This window comes from Rana temporaria, chromosome 2 (assembly GCF_905171775.1).
Source record: "Rana temporaria chromosome 2, aRanTem1.1, whole genome shotgun sequence".
Classification (NCBI taxonomy): domain Eukaryota; kingdom Metazoa; phylum Chordata; class Amphibia; order Anura; family Ranidae; genus Rana; species Rana temporaria.
Window position 1 is genome coordinate 148882881 of NC_053490.1, and position 21105 is coordinate 148903985.

Here is a 21105-nt window from a genome sequence, read left to right on the forward strand (position 1 = left end):
TAATTATTGATTAATTTACTTTTACTTTTATTTTCAGGAACACAGTAAGGATGAGCTGGATGCGTGGAAGATTGTACGTGTTAGTGAAGATTTTCGAGTAATTGCTTTAGGGCTACCAGTGCCCAAGTACACTGGCAATCCTCTTGACCCACCGCTGCGATCTAGATTTCAAGCGAGAGATATTTATTATTTGCCTTTTAAGGTAAGACATCTGTTTATTGCATTCACACTTTTGGATTTGTTACCTCAATTCTAGCAGGGTTTGCAGTGCAAACTCCAGTGTATGTGTTCTTAAAGCGGTAGTAAACTCTACAATTTTTTTAATGGTTTGTGCCATTATGTGCTAGTGTGTACAGAATACTAGAAGATTATGAAAGACTTGCCTTTCAAACTGAGCCTGGCCTGGCTATTGTTTATGATTCTGGCATTTCCCATTTATTGTACATATCTGTCTGTTGTTATTTGTGGGTCTCTGTCTGTTGGTTGTTTTTTTGCACTGTGTCATATTGGAGGTGGTTGTATTTATATTATTCACTTATCTAAATTAATCATTATATTTTCACCTATATGTGTTTGGTTTTCCTCTGTTGCTAGCCACACAGTTCTGGCCACACCTAGTACATGACAACTGTACATATTAAGCTCCTGATGTTGCTCTCAACATGTTTTATTCCCCAGACCTTTCACTATTTTGGTTACCTGTTTCTGGACTTGTTCTATTTTATCAGTGAGGTCTCCAGACCTGGACACCATGTTCTAAATGAGGACTCACTAAAGATCTATATAGGGGGAATCCAAACCCCCTTCCTTCTGCTGGTGACTCCTTTAGTAATGCATCCTAGAATTCAATTTGCTTTCCCCACTGCCTGGTCACACTGTTTTCTCATTTTGCAATCTTCTGAAATAAGTACCCTTAAAATGTTTTCCTCTGTAGTGCTGGCCACCACTGTACCTCCAATGTTGACTCTCTCATTGGATTTATTTTTCCCCAGGTGTACTTAAAAAAAAAAAAAAAGTTGTATCTCCTTTCTTAATAGATTTAGCAAGTTCCTCCTCTGATGATCACTTCCATTTGAGTGTGATCATCTGACAAAGCATTGTTACCTTAACCACTTAACGACCGCCGCAAGTAGATATACGTCAGCAGAATGGCACTGACATGCACATCATGCCTGCCTAGACGTGGGTCGGGACCCCCCCCCGGTACTTGCGGCGGTCCGGTTTGCTGTGGGAGCGATCCGGGATGAGGGGGCAGCTGTTCGTTTCTGGCCACCCCCTCGTGATCGCTCCCAGCCAATCCCCTTCTGCCGATGGGCTTCCTCTGCCTGTGTAATGTAAACACAGGCAGAGGAAGTGATGTCATCCCTACTCCTGTCTGTCTTTTCGTCCGGCGAGAGGAGAGAAGACATCAGAAGTAAATTGCACCAACAGATCACTGACACCAGTGACACATAGGCACACTTAACCCCCCAGTCACCCCCCGATTTATTTATTTATTGATCACTGCATTAAGTGTCAGTTGTGACAGTTAAAAGTTGCAGGGCAGTTAGTCTTAGGCCCCTTTAGGTTCAGGGTAGCCCCCTACCCCCCCCCAATAAAGGTTTAACCCCTTGATCACCCCCCTAGTTAACCCTTTCACCCCCTATTTCCAGCGTCACTAAGCTATCGGTTTTCTGATCGCTGTATTAGTGTCGCTGGTGCCGCTAGGTAGCTAGTTATTTTTTGAGGTTCGCCACCAGGTTTTTATAGCGTTAGGTACCCCCATAAATCTTCTAAATAAAGGTTTTAACCCCTGATTGCCCCTAGAGTTAACCCTTTCACCAGTGATCACCGTATAACCCAATAACCCACTGATCGCCCGGCGGGTGATATCAATTAAATTTTAGCGTCAGTCAGGGTCTGCGTCGCCCCAGGCAGCGTTAGGTTAGTTCCAGTAACGCTTACACCCACGCGCAAAGCATACACCCCCCTTAGTGGTATAGTATCTGAACGGATCGATACCTGATCTGATCAGATCTATACTAGCGTACCCAGCAGTTTAGGGTACCCAAAAACACATTGTTAGCGGAATCAGCCCAGATACCCGCTAGCACCTGCGTTTTGCCCCTCCACCCAGCCCAGCCCAACCCACCCAAGTGCAGTATCGATCGATCACTGTCACTTACAAAACACAACACACATAACTGCAGCGTTCGCAGAGACAGGCCTGATCCCTGCGATCGCTAGCAGCATGGGAGCATTAGGGGCGGAGGATCGATTTTGCTCCTAATGCCGCGTACATATGGTTGACATTCCTACGGAGGCTTTCCTGTGGAAAAGTCTGACCGTGTGTATGTGCCATAACTTTTTATGCCGCGTACATACGGTCGAAATTCCAACGGAGGCTTGCCCGTGGAAAAGCCTGACCGCGTGTACGCGGCATAACTTTTTTGCGGGAGGATGCCCCCATGCTTCGGCATATATAAATGGTGCATGTATGCCCATCATTAGAAGTGGGTGGATGAAGGGAGGTATTCTAATGGTCAATCTTTTTTTTCGTTCAGCCAACAGGCTGCATGACAAAAAAAGATTACAATACATGTCCAACAAGAACCATCAACGTACTGGTATGTTGCTGGACTTTGAATGGTTATACCAGAATGATGCCTGCGGGTTTAGGTATCATCTTGGTATCATTCTTTTCAACCAGCGGTCGGCTTTCATGTAAAAGCAGTCCTAGCGGCTAATTAGCCTCTAGACTGCTTTTACATTCAGTGGGAGGGAATGTCCCCCCCCCCCGGATATAAACAGCCCCATTTTTTTCAAAAAAGAGTACCTGTCACTAACTATTGCTATCATAAGGGATATTTACATTCCCTGAGATAACAATAAAAATGGTAAAAAATAAATAAAATGGAAGGAACAGTTGACAAATGAAATAAAAAAAGCTAAATAAAAAAAAAAGCATCCCTGTCCCCCCCTGCTCTTGCGCAAAGGCGAACGCAAGCGTCGGTCTGGAGTCATATGTAAACAACAATTGTACCATGCATGTGAGGTATCACCGAGAAGGGCAGATCGAGGGAAGTCCTTTTAGCAGTAGACCTCCTCTGTAAATCTAATGTGGTAACCTGTAAAGGCTTTTAAAAATGTATGTAGTTTGTCGCCACTGCGCGTTTGTGCGCAATTTTAAAGTATGTCGTGTTTGGCATCCATGTACTCGGCCTAAGATCATCTTTTTTATTTCATCAATAATTTGGGCAATATAGTGTGTTTTAGTGCTTTAAAATAAAAAAGTGTATTTTTTCCCCAAAAAATGTGTTTGAAAAATCGCTGCGCAAATACTGTGTGAAAAAAAAAAATGTAACACCCACCATTTTATTCGGAAAGTAGACACCCCAAACTATTTTCTGAGAGGCATGTCGAGTCTATGAAAAATTTTATTTCTTTATCGTACATCACGGGACACAGAGAAGCATAGTAATTACTATGTGGGTTATAGAGAGTACCTTCAGGTGTGGACACTGGCACGCCCTTAAGGCAAGAAGTTCCCTCCCCTATATAACCCCTCCCATACCGGGAGTGCCTCAGTTTTTTGCCAGTGTCTAAGGTGTTGGTCACGATTGAACATGTGCTCCAAGGAGCTCCACTGGAGGGATCCATATTGGATGTAAAAAGCCTCCATGAAATCCGGATCCGTCCAAAGTGCTTCTGAGCCAAAGTGGACGGTACCCGGGCCCCGGTTAAGAAGAACGGGGTTTGGCCTGTAATGCTTCTCTTTGAGAGCTGGATCCTGGTTATTCAGTACTTTGGTCAATTTCCTAATACCAAAAGTTTACTGACAGGGTGCGATATGGGTCCAGGGGTGTGGTGTTCCTGTCCATGGACCCCGGTCCCTGAAGGTCTATAGACGCTGCTCTCCGTGATGGGTGAAGATTGGACTGTCTGTTATGCAGAGTCCTGCAGCGTTGGATCAGGTAAGTGAAGGTGCTTCAGGACTTGGTCCTAGGAGTAACCTTCCTTTATTTTGAGCCATTATGTTTGCCTAAAGCTAACTGTCTGTGCTTCTCCTATATGGTCCTGTGTGTTGTGGGGAGGAGGGGTATCTCTAGTCAGGTAGTTAGCCCCTCCTGTGCAGGTTAAAAGCAGAGAAAAGTTGTCCAAAATGTTTGGCTTCACTTGGCTTACCTGGTTCTCACATGGAGCTGTGGGTTCCATCCTCATGCATGGCGCGTAGCGTCATGCGCTCGCGACATTGATGTGTCTTAGGCGCACGAGCGCACAAATGAAATTTTTGTACGCTGCTCCGATGCGCACGAATGTGCGCGGCGTGCTCCGTGAGATGCGTGTGACGACATGTGCGCGCGTGCGGCTACGTGTGCGCGCGTAGCCTCGTGGTGCACGCCTAACAGCGGCGCGCGCGTGCGCATGCGCGCAGGGGGTCTATCTCAGCTGTTCTCTATGAGACTTGAGATTACAGGACAGAGCAGGTCAGGTGATACACCTAGTCCTTTATATGCTCCAGTCCACCTAACTGGTTCTGGCTGACGGTGGACACAGAGATCTTGTGCACATACTTCAGTATTTAGTACTGATGGTGGACAGTGACATTTGCTTAAGGCGCATAGTGGGCTCTGCACCTTGCCAACCATCAAATAGCAGCGTCAGTGCTGGTCTATAGGTTCGCAAGTAGTTGCAACTATTGTGAGAACCTCAGCTTTATCATGGCTAAAGGCTCAGGGACTAGAAGCAAAAAAGCAAAGGGATCGCCATCTGGCTCAGAGGATCTCGGGCATGCTCCTGCGGCTGCTTCCTCTCCTGAAAAATTGAAGGAGGCCCAGGGTGAACCATCAGGGCTGTCAGATGCCTGTTCTGCCCTTGTCCCACCTGCTCCAGTTTTTGTGACACAGGAGGCTCTGGCCTCAGCTATGGGGGGTCTGGAGCAGAGATTAGCGACCTTGATTGCATCCTCTCTCTCAAGGGAAAAACGCACAAGGTCCCCCTCTCCCTCTGAGGAGTCCCTCGATTTGGGGCATGCATCCTCAGAAGAGGTTGATTTACCCTCTGGAGATCTGGCAGAAGGTCAGCTGGAAGTAGTGGACTCTGAGGATTCCACTTTGGGAGAACCCTTTTCGGCATCGCAATCCGAAAAATTGTTGGTCCAGTCCCTCACTGAGATGGTCCGTTCGGCCTTCAAGTTGCCACTTTCAGAACCAGCTTCAAGTGCAGTCTCATCTTTAGGCTCCTTAAAAGCTCCTCAAGCTAATTATTCCTTCCCGGTTCACCCCCTGCTGGAAGGGCTTATCTACAAGGATTGGGAACATCCAGATAGATATTTTCTTCCTCCTAAGAAGTTTTCGGTTTTATACCCCATGGAGGAACAATTCACTAAAAAATGGGGCATCCCCAAGGTTGACGCAGCTGTGTCCTGCGTAAACAAATCTTTGACCTGTCCAGTAGACAATGTTCTGGTATTCAAAGATCCGACAGACAAGAGATTAGAGACTTTATTAAAAACCTCTTTTGCTTCGGCGAGAGGAATAACCCAGCCTGCAATTGCGGCTATTGGGATTTGCCAGGCCTTGAAGGACCAGTTTAAAGGGGTCTTAAAGGAATTGCCGGCACAACAGGCCCAGAATTTGGCTGAGTTTCCCAGAGCATTATGTTTTGCCATAGATGCTATTAAGGACTCCATTCAGCAGTCCTCACGTCTCACTCTCTCGCTAGTTCATATGCGCAGGTTACTCTGGCTGAAGAACTGGTCTGCTGAAGCCCCGTGTAAAAAATTACTGGCGGGGTTTCCCTTTCATGGAGAGCGTTTGTTTGGGGAAGATCTGGATGCTTACATTCAGAAAATTTCCAGTGGCAAAAGTACACTGTTGCCAGTAAAGAAAAGGTTTAGGGGTCCCCCCTCCTTTAAGCGATCCTCCTCTCCTATCCCTAGTACTTCCGGTACCAGGCAGTTCCGACGGCCTCCTGGACGATTCAATGCAGGTGGGAAGCCACAGGGCCAGCCTCAGGCTTCCAAAAAACCTTGGAACCGTAAGCCACAGGCCAAGCCAGCAACTAAGTCAGCATTATGAAGGTTCTCCCCCACTCAGCAGGGTGGGGGGAAGACTTCAGCTGTTTGCGGAGGCTTGGCTAGACAGGATCCAAGACAGGTGGGTCCTCTCTACGGTCTCCGGGGGCTACAAGCTGGAGTTGAGCGAATTTCCTCCACCACGCTTCTTAACCTCGAACGTCCCAAAGGACCTCGGCAAAAGAAGGTCCTTAGCATTGGCCTTAGATCATCTGTTATCCCAAGGGGTAATCAGAGAGCTGCCAGTGGAAGAACAAGGTTTGGGGTTTTATTCCAATCTCTTCACCGTCCCCAAACCAAACGGGGATGTAAGACCCATCCTGGACCTCAAGGCCTTAAACAAGTTCCTAAGGGTCCAATCATTCCGGATGGAATCGATCAGGTCAGTGGTGGCCTCCCTGCAAGGAGGGGAACTACTAGCGTCCATCGATATAAAGGACGCATACTTGCACGTTCCTATCTTTCTCGACCATCAGAAGCTGCTTCGCTTCGCGGTAAATCAGCGCCACTTCCAATTCGTGGCCTTACCTTTTGGTCTGGCCACCGCTCCTCGTGTTTTCACGAAAGTATTGGCTCCACTGTTAGCCTATCTAAGGTCTCAAGGCATATCCATAGTAGCCTATCTAGACGACCTATTGGTAGTAGACCGGTCAGTGGCCGATCTAAACTCAGCGGTACACAGAACCGTAAAATTTCTGGAATCCATGGGTTGGGTTCTCAACCTGGACAAGTCAGCCTTAATGCCTGTGCAAAGGCTCGAATATTTGGGTCTACTCATAGACACAAAGCTAAAAAGGGTCTTCCTGCCCCAAAGGAAGTTCGAGGCTTTAAGAGAACTAGTTCAACTAGTCAAAGCAAAGCGTCAGCCTCCCATTCGCCTCTGTATGAGGTTACTGGGAAAGATGGTAGCCTCGTTCGAGGCCGTCCCATTTGCGCAGTTCCACTCAAGGGAGCTTCAACATGCCATTCTGTCCGCTTGGAACAAAAAGGTTCAAGCCTTGGATCTCCCTATGTCTCTCTCCCGGTCAGTCCGGCAGAGCCTTTGTTGGTGGCTGGTTCCCCGGAACCTGCTAAAGGTGAAGTCCTTTGTTCCCGTGACATGGCAGGTTGTGACCACGGACGCCAGTCTGCTAGGCTGGGGTGCAGTCCTGGGAGGTTTGTCTCTCCAGGGGAAATGGTCAGCCTCCGAGAGGTCTCTACCCATAAATCTGCTGGAAATTCGAGCAGTCTATCTAGCCCTGTCAGCTTGGTCAGACAGGTTGAAGGGTCTTCCGGTCAGGATTCAATCAGACAATGTCACTGCCGTGGCATACATAAATCACCAGGGGGGCACAAGAAGTCGTGCAGCCCAAAGAGAGGTGAATCGAATCCTGACCTGGGCAGAGAAATATGTCCCATGCATATCTGCAGTGTTCATTCCGGGAATAGACAATTGGCGAGCAGACTACCTAAGCCGCCAACAGGTGCTTCCAGGGGAATGGACTATTCACCCCGACATCTTCCAGAGCATTTGTCAGAGGTGGGGAACACCAGACGTCGATCTCTTTGCATCGAGGTTCAATGCAAGGGTGGGCAACTTTCTGTCCCGGACAAGGGATCCACTTGCTTACGGCACGGATGCACTGGTGTTCCCATGGGATCAGTTCTCCCTAATGTATGCGTTTCCTCCGCTGCAATTATTACCCCGTCTTCTTCGCAGGGTAAAGTCGGAAGGAAGACCAGTGATTCTGGTGGCTCCAGCGTGGCCCAGAAGGGCCTGGTTCGCGGACATTGTAAGGATGTCCGTGGGGCAACCGTGGTCCCTGCCGCTTTGGCCAGACCTATTGTCCCAGGGGCCAATATTCCATCCTTCCTTACCGTCTCTCAATTTGACGGTCTGGCTATTGAGTCCCATATCTTAAAGAAAAGGGGTCTCTCTAATGCGGTGGCATCTACTTTGATTAATGCCAGAAAACCGGCATCCAGACTTATCTATTACCGAGTTTGGAAATCTTATGTGGCCTGGTGAGAGACCAGGGGTTGGCATCCCCGGAGGTATCTCATTGGCAGAATTCTGGAGTTTCTGCAGTTAGGGGCGGACATGAAGTTGGCCCTAAGCACCATTAAGGGCCAGATCTCGGCCTTATCGATTTTTTTCCAAAGGCCACTAGCTACACATTCTCTGATCTAAACCTTTTTGCAAGGTGTGATCCGGCTTAGTCCACCAGTTAAGATTCCCTTGTGTCCATGGGATCTGAATCTGGTCCTTTCTGTCTTACAGAAACAACCATTTGAGCCCTTGGCTCATATTCCTTTGGTCCTTCTGACCAGGAAAGTGATATTTTTGGTAGCCATAACCTCCGCCAGGAGGGTTTCGGAGTTGGCGGCCTTGTCTTGTAAGGAACCGTACCTTATATTCCATAAGGATAGAGTGGTCCTACGGCCCCACCCGGCTTTCCTACCTAAAGTTGTTTCAAGATTTCATTTGAATAAGGATCTTGTTCTCCCGTCTTTTTTCTCAGAGCCTAGTTCTGCAAGGGAAAAGTCTTTACATACGCTAGACGTATTAAGAGCAGTTAAGATCTATCTTAAGGCTACTGCTCAGGTCCGGAAAACTGATACATTGTTTATCCTGCCAGAAGGTCCCAGATGTGGGCAGGCAGCGTCGAAGTCCACTATCTCCAAATGAATTCGGCAGGTCATTACTCAAGCCTATGGCTTGAGGGGAAAGGTTCCCCCGTTTAAGGTTAAAGCACATTCCACTAGAGCGGTGGGTACTTCCTGGGCAGTGCATCATCAAGCCTCCATGGCTCAAGTCTGCAAGGCCGCGACATGGTCGTCTGTCCATACTTTCACTAAGTTTTATCAATTGGACATAAGAAAGAATGAGGAGAGCGCCTTTGGGCGCAGTGTGCTGCAGGCTGCAGTTTGATTCCTCATGTCTGATGGCGCCCGGCTTATTTCTTGGGGTCTCCCTCCCCTCATAGCATTGCTTTAGGACGTCCCACATAGTAATTACTATGCTTCTCTGTGTCCCGTGATGTACGATAAAGAAAATAGGATTTTTATAACAGCTTACCTGTAAAATCCTTTTCTTTTGAAGTACATCACGGGACACAGAGCACCCGCCCCTCTTTTGGGGTATTTGGGACACTTATTGCTTGCTACAAAACTGAGGCACTCCCGGTATGGGAGGGGTTATATAGGGGAGGGAACTTCTTGCCTTAAGGGCGTGCCAGTGTCCACACCTGAAGGTACTCTCTATAACCCACATAGTAATTACTATGCTTCTCTGTGTCCCGTGATGTACTTCAAAAGAAAAGGATTTTACAGGTAAGCTGTTATAAAAATCCTATTATTTTGACACAAGTTGCGGGAAAAATATATTTTTATTTATTTTTTGTGCAAAGTTGTCACTAAATGATATATTGCTCAAACATGCCATGGACATATGTGGAATTACACCCCAAAATACATTCTGCTGCTTCTCCTGAGTACGGAAAGGGTATACATTTTTGATTTCTCTTTTCTCTACCTATAACAGTTTCAGAGGCCATGGAATGCCCAGATGGCACAAAACCCCCCCAAATGACCCAATTTTGGAAAGTAGACACCCCAAGCTATTTGCTGTGAGGTATGATGAGTATTTTGCAGATCTCGTTTTTTGTCAAAAAGTTTGGAATATTTTAAAAAGAAAAAAAAAACATTTTTTTTCTTTCTTTATTTTTAAAAACAAATGAGATCTGTAAAATACTCACTATGCCTCTCAGCAAATAGCTTGGGTTGTCTACTTTCCAAAATGGGGTCATTTGAGGGGGTTTTATGCTATTTTGGTATTTTATGGCCTTCGAAACTGTGATAAGTAGTGAGGAGTGAAATCAAAAATGTATGCCCTTAGAAATCTTGAAGGCAGTGCTTGGTTTTCGGGGTCCTGTCTGCGGCTAGGCTCCCAAAAAGTCCCACACATGTGGTATCCCTGTACTCAGGAAAAGCAGCAGAATGTATTTTGGGGTGCAATCTTAAAGCGGTGGTTCACCCTCCTTAACAACAGTATAGCATTAAATTTGGCATAGTAGCGCGAGCTACAGTATGCCTGTCTGTATTTTTATATCCCCGTACTCACAGTGCTATTGTACATTGAAGATTCCGTCTACATTGAAGATTCAGGCGCCGTGAAGAGCCAAGCCTATTTCGGCTATTTCCGGAGAAGCGTGACGTGCCAGGGCCGGCCGTCAATCACCTTCTCTCTCCATAGGAACGCCCATTCCCCGGAATCTTCAATGTACAATAGCACAGTGAGTACGGGGATAAAAAAATACAGATAGGCATACTGTAGCTCGCGCTACTATGCCGAATTTAATGCTAATTTAATTTTTTTTTTATATAGGGTGAACCCCCGCTTTAAGCTAAGGGCAGATAGATTTTAGAAAGTAAATGTTACTTCAATCATTATTAGCTGAGCAATATATCATTTAGTGACAACTTTTTTTTTTTTGTCATTATTCAATCACTTAGGACACAAAAAAAAAATATTTAATGGACTCAACATGCCTCTCAGCAGTTTCCTTGGGGTGTCTACTTTCCAAAATGGGGTCATTTTCAGGGGTTTTGTACTGCCCTGCCATTTTACCACCTCAAGAAATAAGATCGGCAGTCATAAATTAAAAGCTGTGTAAATTCCAGAAAATGTACCCTAGTTTGTAGACGCTAAAACTTTTATGAAAACCAATAAATATATGCTTATTGCGATTTTTTTTTTACTAAAGACACGTAGCTGAATACATTTTGGCCTAAATGTTTGACTAAAATTTAGTTTATTCGATTTTTCTTATAACAAAAAGTAGAAAATATATTTTTTTTTCTGAATTTTCAGTCTTTTTCCGTTTATATTGCAAAAAAATTAAATCGCAGAGGCAATCAAATACCACCAAAAGAAAGCTCTATTTGTGGGAAGAAAAGGACGCAAATTTTGTTTCGGTACAACATTGCATGACCGCGCAATTACCAGTTAAAGCAGCGCAGTGCCAAATTGTAAAAGCACCTTTGGTCCTTTAGCTGCATATTGGTCCGGGTCTTAAGTTGTTAAAGGCGGGAACATGCATACCGAAGTTCAGCAGGAATCGGCCAAATTTTGAATCTTGTGTAGCATTTGATCAGCGAATGCAGCCATTGGCTGCAGCACTGATCAGTGTATTCTGACAGGGGAGGAGTCAGAATGCAAAATCACACCAGGGGGAGATCCCTACATCATGTTCACTTGTGCGGATGTGCGAATGTCTGAGTTTTTTTTTTCAATCAACCCACTGGTGTATGTATCCAGCTTTGCAGTGCAGTCTTCAAAATGTGCCTCTCTCTGCTGCTTTGTATCTCTGAGAGCGAGAGAGAGAGAGAAAAGTGCCAGATTTGCTACACTATAGCATCTGAAAAAAAATAACAGCCCCCCAATACTTCATCATTATGAAAGGGGTAACAGGAACACTAGGCAAACATTAAATATACAAGGAATCTGTTGTACATGTGAAATGGTTTGCATTTTTGTCCATCGATTATTTTTTTTTGTACACCTATGCCACACAGAACAGCTCTGTCTGGCAGGGTAGGAGACCTGACGTTTCTCTACTGAAGTTAAATAACACTTACAGGTTATAGGTCTTGTCTCTCCAGCCTGTGAGTGGGCAGTAAAAGGAAAAACAGCACTCTAATGGGCTAATCTTTGTCACTTTGTTTATTTTAGTTACACATTCCTTATTAGCACTGCAACACCATTAAATAACTCTTAGGGCTCATCTAGATGGGGGTGTTCACACGCCACAGCCTTGACAAAAAATTATCCCTCCTGTCACCTTAGATCAGGGGTGGGCAACCTCAGCCCTCCAGCTGTTTTGAAGCTACATGTCCCATGAGACATTGCAAGACCCTAACAATCACAGGCGTGACTCCTAGAGGCAGAGGCATGATGGGATTTGTAGTTTCTCCACAGCTGGAGGGCCGAGGTTGCCTACCCTTGTCTTAGATGGACATTACCACCGCAGAATGTAACCCATTAAAATGACCATGATGCAACTATCCTATAACTTCATGCAATTCACATGATGATGCTGCAGTGGCGTGGCATTTAAAGGGTTTAAACAGGCAGTGAGAAGATGAAATATTGTCAAACACCTCTGAAAAGCGAAACAACTGCATGTCTAAACTCAGCCTTAGTGCCGTTTCTCCCTGTTCCAGTATCCCACAGGGCATATTGGGAGGCTGAAACCAAGCCAAAATCAAGTACTTTCAGTACTTGCAGTAAAAATACATTCAATTATTTATTAATACAGAATATATGAATACAGAGCCACATTTATATGTGTGCAATGTCTGCCTGGATTTTAGGTATAAAGAAAATAATGCTGGTTTATAAGTAAATACTGCATTGTTGTTCTTGGCAGACTATCAGGCAGGCACCTTCTTTTTCTAATCACATTGTATATCAGATTATTATTTTATTTTTTACTAAAGTGTCTAAAATAAGAAACATTTGTTGCAATTAGAATACATTCTCATTCTCAATATTAATGGGTGGTGCCAACAGTGCTGCCCCATATTTTCGTATTTTAGCAGATTAATTGATTTTCTTTATATTTTAACCCAAACAGGATCAGCTTCAGATACTCTATTCGGCTGGATCAAATGTTCCCGCAGAAAGGTAATGAAATGAAGCCAATCTGGTGGAAGCAGATGTTCTATTATGTCAATATAAGTGTATCTTAAAGGGTCACTAAAGGAAATTTTATTTTTAGCTAAATAGCTTACTTTACCTTACTGCAGTCCTGGTTTCATGTCCTCATTGTTCATTTTTGCTTGGATGTTGCTGTAATTCCTCTCTGTTCTGGACACTTCCTGGTTGTCTGTTTCCTGATGACCACAGGTCACTAATCAAGGAGGTGTGATTACTGTGTGTCTAAAACCCCTCAGCACCAATCCAGTTTCGTTTTACAAACCATCACTGCCCTCTATTCCCTCTATTGTCTCTCTGGCTCTGTACATCAGAGAGACAGGAAACAACAGCAAAAACTAAACTAGAACTGTAGGTACATTATATAGATTTTTATCTATTTTTAATAATTTTTAAAAGGAATCAGTTAACTATTATGTCTCTATACCCTGTAAACAGTAATTTCAGCAAAACATTTTTTTTCCTTTACAACTCCTTTAAAGCGGTTTTAACGATTCTCTCTTTTTTTAGTAAAATAACAAACATGTTATACTTGCCTGCGCTGTGCAATGGTTTTGGAATGAAATAGAATTTGGAGGCCAAGTCAACAGCTCCAGCTTGTTGTTTTGTTCTCCAAACCATTGCTTAAAAGGCCACTGCCTTTAGGGAATACCGTTTCCATTAAGGGGTGTACTTGGTCAGCAACAATGTTTAGGTAGGTGGTCAAAGTTACAGAGTTACATAGCTAGTCTGGTTGAAAAAAGACAGGGGTCAATCTAGTTCAACCATTAAAAGGGAAAAAAAAAATAATACAATCTTATATACAAAATCTTATACCAACAATTGATCCAGAGGAAGGCAAAAAAAAAACACCAAAGCATAATCCAATTTGCTCCAGCACGAAAAATATTCCTTCCTGCTTCCCCAAGAGGCAATCGGATATTCCCTGGATCGACTATCTATAAATGTTAGTATCCAGTTTTATTATGTACACTTAGGAAAGAATACAGGAATTTTTACAGCAATCTACTGAGCTGGCCAGAACCAGCTCTTGAGGGAGTCTCTGCAACATTTTCACAGCTCTTACTGTGAACAAACCTTTCCGTATTTGGATATTCTCTTTTCCTGTAGACGTAAAGAATGCTCCCTTGTCCTCTGTGATGACCCACAAGTGAATAACTCAACACTAAGTTCACTATATGGACCACTTATGTATTTGTACATGTTGATCATATTCCCCAAATCTTCTCTTCTCACGAGAGAATAAATTCAGTTCCTCTAATCTTTTCTCATAGCTGAGCTCCGCCATAACGCTTAACAAATTAATTGCCCTTCTCTGCACTCTCTTTAATTTCTTGATATCCTTTTTGTGAACTGGTGCCCAAAACTGAACTGCATATTTCAGATGAGAACTTACTAATGATTTGTATAGCGTTCATGGACACGGCAGCATTCTTGACTTGTGGGTATTAGCCTTCAATCAGGAGTGGACTAGGCAGAAAACTTGTTAGAAAGTGTTAATCACATCAAACACTGTACGGTACCGACCACGGAGCGGTCCCTCTGGGTACAACTCCTCTCCCTGCATCTCGCAGCTCAGTTTTTTCTGCTTGGCATAGGAGAAGGACATGGCTCCCTTCGGGTTCACAGTCCTGAAGTTTTTTAAATTATGTTTTTTTGTTCCTGTGATCTACTATCAACTGGGTGACAGGCTGGATCTCAGATCCTTGTAGTCCCCCCAGTTTCGGCCATTGAGCGTGTGCCGACCTTGGCTATGCACTGGGTTGTCCACGACATGCCCCATCGCTCCAGGGGTGGCCGGTGAGTTACATGCTCCAGGGCACGCATATGACCAGGCTATATGTCCGAGTCACAGCGTGCCGGGCCGACAGTCACCTCCGTTACCGCGTGGAAGATGGTCTGTCTGGGATGCTTCCAGCGTAATCCTCACAGGACGGGTAAGTAGCAGTCACCCTGCTCCGACAGGAGGACATAGCTGGGCATTCCCGGGGAGGTTGAGTAGGGGGTTCCACCATTCCTTTCTTCTCTCCCTTCCATCCCTCCTCCCTGAGCTCTGTGAGCTAGGCTAGCTGCAGGTGGCCACCTGGGGGGTTCCACCTGTTGTGGCAAACTGCGCTGTGGGTCCGCTTCCTGGGGTGCTAGTAGGCTGCCATTATAGGGGATGTTTTTTTGCATACCTGTGTATTTTTTACCTCCATGCGGCCGGCGGCCATGGCGCTGTTTGGCCTCTATCTGCCGCTCGGCGGCCATTTTCATGTGGTACGTGCCTTTTTACAGTGCGGCCGCTCAGCGGCCATTTTGTTGGGGTCTTTGGCTTCTAGCGTTTGAGCGGTGCAAATTAGCAGATACACTCTGCGGAGGGTCACACTGACACGGTCGGCTGTGGAGAGAACGCCTCAGGCGGGAGGCGGACGGCAGCCATGCGGTGACCATTCTAGGGTGGTGAGTCTTCTGTGGGGGGCCCCCTCGTCTCTGTGGCAGCTAGGGGGAAGGTTGTTGTTACCTTGCCTTGAGTCCTTGTGGGTGTCAGGCGCATGGGTCAGCATGGTGTTGGAAGCGGATGCTTTTTCCTCAAACACCTGAGTTTGCAACTGGTGCCCCTGCACCTGCTGTATCGGTAGACGCCATGTCGGCAGTCCTAGAGGCCTTTGTTGCCAGGGTGGAAGCGGCACAGGTGAACACGGGGGGTAAAAATCACCCCCTCCCCCCACCATATTCCGGGGACAACTGATGCAGAAGCGGGCCCAGCTACGGCTCATGGCCCTGGTTCTGATGTGTCTGAGGATGCGGACCGCGACCGCTCGGACAGTGAGGATGACTCCGGGTCCAGGTCAGCGCGCGACAGGGCTCTGGTAGGTGATCTTATCACCGCAGTGCGTGATAATCTAAAGATGGATGAGTCTGCGGAACCGAAGCCGAACCGCACTGCTAAGGTGTTTCCTTTTATACAAGGAATGGGACAAATCACAGAAGGTTTTTTCAGTCCCTAAAAGTTTGACGGTTCGTTACCCCTTTGAGGGGAGTTTCCTGAAGAAATGGACCTCTCCCCCGATAGTGGACCCCCCAGACTAAACAAGGTAACTACGATTCCGGTGGAAGGGCTCCTGCTTTCAAGGACCCTATGGACAAGAAGGCTGTGGCAGTCACCCGCTACCTATACAACGATGGTGGGCTCAGCAGTGCATCCAACTGTGGTTGGGGCCCTGGTGTCTCAGACTCTCACTGAATGGGCAAAATTGCTGCACAATGGGTTAAAGGAAAGACGGGCTCCCTCGGACGAGGTGCCTCTGGCCGACCAGTTGGTACAGGGCCTTAAGTTCGTCTGTGGGTCAGCCTTGGATATGATTCCCTTGCTGTCTAGAGCCTCGATCTATGCGGTGGTGTTGTGCCGCCTGATCTTGCTAAAGTGTTGGTCTGCGGCCCAATCTTTCAAGATGGCCCTGATGGATTTGCTCTTTAGGGGCAACAGACTTTTTGGAGCCTCTCTGGATGACATTATAAAGGATGCCACAGGAGGTAAGCGCACGCTGCTTCCGCAATCCAAAAAGGGTAAGGAGCCACGCCGTAGGCAAGGGCCATCCTTAACCGCACACAGATGTTTTTTTGTCTGCCCAGTGCGGGTGGGGGGACGGCTTCGCGAATTCGCGGCTCGGTGTACATCTCTGCTCTCCAACCTGTGGGTAGGCAAAATTATTTCCTCAGGGTACAAGATAGTTTCTCTCTTGCCCACCGAACAGATTTTCTCCCTCCAACTTCATCCGACTCGTCGGGATGCCCTGTTGGGTGGGTTTCAGGATCTCCTGGTACACGGGGTGATCATACCTGTCCCAGTGCAGGAACGGTTTCAGGGGTTTTACTCAAATCTGTTCGTAGTACCAAAGAAGGATGGAGTTCATCCAATCCTGGATCTCAAGACCCTAAATTGCTTTGTAAAAGTTCAAAGATTCCAAGTGGAGTCAGTTCACTCTGTTGTCGCCGCTCTCCATCCGGGGGATTTTCTGGCGTCCTTGGACTTCAAGGACGCATACTTGCATGTCCCCATATGCACCAGGCATCAGTGATTTCTGCGTTTTGCGGTCGGGGAGGACCACTATCTTTTTGTAGCTCTACCTTTTGGTCTGGCATCGGCACCGAGAGTGTTCACCAAGGTGCTCGCCCCGATTCTGGCCCTACTAAGACAGCGTGGCATCGCTATTGTGAGCTACTTGGATGACTTTCTTCTGAGGGCCACTTCACGCTCAGAATTAGAGGAGGGCGTGTCAATAACCCTTCAGACCCTCCGAGACTTTGGGTGCTGAACACTCAGAAGTCAGTATTGGTACCGACTCAACGCCTACAATATCTGGGGTTGACTCTGGACTCCTCAGTGGGGAGGGTGTTTTTCCCGGAGGAGAAGCTGCAGACTCTTTGGACTGCGGTGCGGCGGTTGACATCCCAAAGTTGGTCATCACTCCATTTCTGCATGCGGTCCTGGGTCTCATGGTAGCCTCCTTCGAAGTGGTTCCTTAAGCTCAATTTCACACTCGAGTGTTGCAGAAGGAAATTCTGTCCAGATGGAACAAGTGCCATTAATCTTTGGATTGTCAAATCCGGGTGAACTGCCTAGTCAGGACCTCCCTGGTTTGGTGGCTGCTATGGGTGTGCCCTGCCAGCTCCCTTCAGACAAAAATCAACGGAAAAGTTTGTTTAAAGTCCGATTGTGTGTACGAGGCTTTACAAGGTCTCAGGTGTGAATGGGGAGCAGGTGTGTTAAATTTGGTGTTATCGCTCTCACTCTATCATACTGGTAACTGGAAGTTCAACATGGCACCTCATGGCAAAGAACTCTCTGAGGATCTGGAAAAAAATTATTGTTGCTCTACATAAAGATGGCCTAGGCTATAAGAAGATTGCCAAGACCTTGAAACTGAGCTGCAGCGCGGTGGCCAAGACCATACAGCGGCTCAACAGGATAGATTCCAGTCAGAATAAATTTGCCCTAGTATGATATTCTGCTAAGTGTGTCCAAGATGGAAGTCTCACTCTCTGCCTAATGAGAGAGAAAACATTTTGAGTCCACAGGGAGAAAAGTGATATAGAAATTTTAAATGAATAATTAATAAAGAAAGAAGGTTAAAGCTTTGACAGCGTTATGTTTCGTCTGTTGTATTAATCTTCATAGTACTCCCATGTTTGATTCGAATAGTATAAACTAAGGCTATTGTGGCATAAATGTGGTCAGTTTATGTAGCTTTAAAGCGAAGCTCCACCCAAAAGGGGAAGCTCTGCTTGTTTGCTTCCTTCCCCCTCCGCTGCCACATTTGGCACCTTTCGGGGGGGATGCCTGTTTTTGACAGGTATCCGCTCCCGGGAAAGTCCCCCTGAAGTTCACTGCCCCCCCCCTTTCCACCTGTCGCCGGGCAATTCACAAAGTGCTGGACAGCATGCGCAGTAGGGAGCCGGCTGTGAAGCCGCAAGGCTTCACTGCCATTTTCCCTTACAAGGAATGGTGGCGGCAGCACCCTAGAGCCGATTGAGAAATTGGCTGGGGTGCCACCATCGTGGGATCCCTGGACAAGGTAAGTGTCCCAATATTAACAGTCAGCAGCTACAATATTTGTAGCTGCTGACTTTTATTTTTTTGGTGGGGGGGGGGGGGGGGTTGGAACTGGAGATGTATAGGACCTCAGTCGTTTTTAGGGTGTTTATTAACAATTTACTTTATTTTAAATAAATCTAGTATTTAATGGAATACTGGTCTATCACAACAGGTTGTATTTTCTGAGAGCCTTTTCATGTTTTATTTTTTTTGTATTTATAAGTGCTGAGAAAGCATAAGCATGTATACATAATGTTGTAACAGTATACTGTACACACTGTCATGTAGTTTAATTGTGACCAAAACTGTGCAGATTCTTTATTGGTTCATTTATATTTTACTGGAATTTCTTGGTGTTTATCAGCTCACATTTATTTCTCTTAAGGATTTCTCAGCTTTTATCATTTGCTACAACTCTCTGCTCTCAAGAATCTGCCAGCCTTGGGCTTCCAGATTTCCCAGCAGACAATTTGACAGCAGCCATTGGCATTTTGGTAAGCCATTTAAAATGGTATTCTTTTAGAATCATCTTTAAATAATTAATCTTGGTCTTACATTTGTACAAAATGAAAATCATTAGGTAGGTCTCTGCACAGACCACAGACTTTATATCCTTGGAGAAAGAATGATGTAATTGTTCTGTTTTCAGTTTGGTATTTTTATGTGTACCTGTGTTAATGCTGCAAGAACACAACATGTTTCTACAATGTAAAATGGCATAATATGATGATAACACTATAACACTTTTGTATTGCATTCTGTCTGCACCATTTTTTAGTTTACCTTGGTTAACCCTGTTCTATCTGAAACTAGTTTCTGCTGTTTAGGAAACTGTACTGTGATTATGGCAATCAGATTGTATGGGTTGCCAATATGATTTGATTTGCTTGCCCGTTAAAGGTGGGATCATATATGATAATCATCAAATGAACCCACCACATTGCCATACAAAAACAACAGGCACAAGGAAAGCGTGAAGCAGAGATCTATATTTAATTCAGAGAGGAAACTATTAACTATTTTAGGCTTGGTGCCTTGGCAACTGTCATGGATTAGCAGGCACATCTAGGTGGCTATTCACCTCTTTGGTTTAAGTGCAATGGCACCCCTGAATCCTGAGGCAGTATGAGTTTAACCATTTCCACTTGGCTTTGCTTGCCTCTTCCCACTATTGCCAGATGGATAAAAAAAATCTGTATTTCAGAGCTACAAAATGTTGAACTCCTCTGACTAGAGTGCAGGGACCTCTCCAGGAAGGTAGTTCAATATTACTTGGCAGAACAAGGAGATATTAAGCACTGTGGTATGGAAACTTGGTCATAAGTCTAGTGAACACCTGAAGCCGGCCATACATGGATTGAAATTTGGCTGATTCAACAGGGGCTAGACAAATTTTAATTCATGTATGGACTAGCTGGTTGTACACAAGTCAATCTTATCAACTTGTGTACAACCAGCCTATCAGGTTTTTCCTGAACAATCTGTGTCGTTAGCTATAGCTGGCAACACTGAACATTGTATTTTGCCCAGGGGGACGGCTCCCGGTCAGCAGAATATAATGACACTGCAGGAAGGATTTACCCATCAACACAAAGTGTGTTGATAGGGGAATCGGAAAACTTTTTCCATTCAACCATTTGGTTGAACAAAATAAATATGTATAATGTACAGTATGGCCTATGTCTATGAAAAGTAATACAAGTCACTGCCCAACCATAAAATCTAGTTCTTTCTTGCATATCATGTAAGATGCTTATCAGGCTGTGGAATATTTGAATGTGTCATGTTCTATCATCTCTTGACAGCACCCTTACTTTTTGTTTATCCCAGAAAGCAATTTCTAGGATAATTTCTAGAACACACTGGTGATGTGGGAAAAGGGAAGGTTTTAACTTTCAGTTCTGTAATTACAGATTACTAGTTATCAATCACACAATTTAAAGTTTACTTGGCTAGCCAAAATACTTTGATCTTTGAAGAAAAAAAATCTTGGCTATAAAGGACAAAAGATATGAAAACAATAAATGCTTATTCATTATGTACCTTAAAATTGCACCATAAATGATTGTTTAGTGAGATTAGATTGGATTTATTAAATTTAATCAAATATTCAGACTGAAACTGGAATACTGAAGCTTTGGTTTTACTTAGAGACAGACAGTTCACAGACCTTAATACACCCAGAAATGTTCTGTTTGCTAATGTTTGGGTGTAGGGCATGGGTGTCAAAACTTTTTTCAAAGAGGGCCAGATTTGATGAGGTGAATATGCGTGAGGACCGACCATTTTGCCTGACATTCTTTGAACCATTAAAATTCGGTCTAAGTCTGTTCGTCCGCGCACTAATACACTGCCCAACAAGAATTCTTGCCTTTTGCGTGGTGAAGAGATGAGCATGGGTGTGTTATTTGGATAGAGATAGAGAGATATTGATATCTCTCTATCTCTTTTGTGGCCCCAACGAATCCCAGAGCGCCACTCAGGACTAAGGATGAGCTGGGGTGTGCTGTTTGGATATAACTTATTTATCGGCATACAACATGCACCTTCACTTTAAGAGTGAAGTTTCATTTTAAAACATACATTTTAAACAAAGAACTGAAGCAAAATTAGGATCAGTGTCCACCAATTCAGCTTCGCCAGTGCCACCAAGGCACCCTTGCCAGTGCCACCAATGCAGCTTTGCTATTGCCACCAATGCAGCCTTGCTATTGCATACAGGAGAAGTCCTGCCTTCTATGATAGCAGTCTTCCAATGGTAGCCCAGGAGACGGG

The 21105-nt window shown here is 45.2% G+C and overlaps 1 protein-coding gene across 1 annotated transcript in view; it reads left to right on the forward strand.

Moving 5' to 3' along the window:
• The window catches only part of VWA8 (von Willebrand factor A domain containing 8), a 486197-nt gene that overhangs the window by 114030 nt on the left and 351062 nt on the right, over window positions 1-21105 (forward strand). The window contains exons 7-9 of the mRNA XM_040341313.1: window positions 38-202; window positions 12673-12722; window positions 18716-18824. Coding sequence (XP_040197247.1) covers window positions 38-202; window positions 12673-12722; window positions 18716-18824 — 324 coding nt within the window. The remainder of the gene's footprint in view (window positions 1-37; window positions 203-12672; window positions 12723-18715; window positions 18825-21105) is intronic.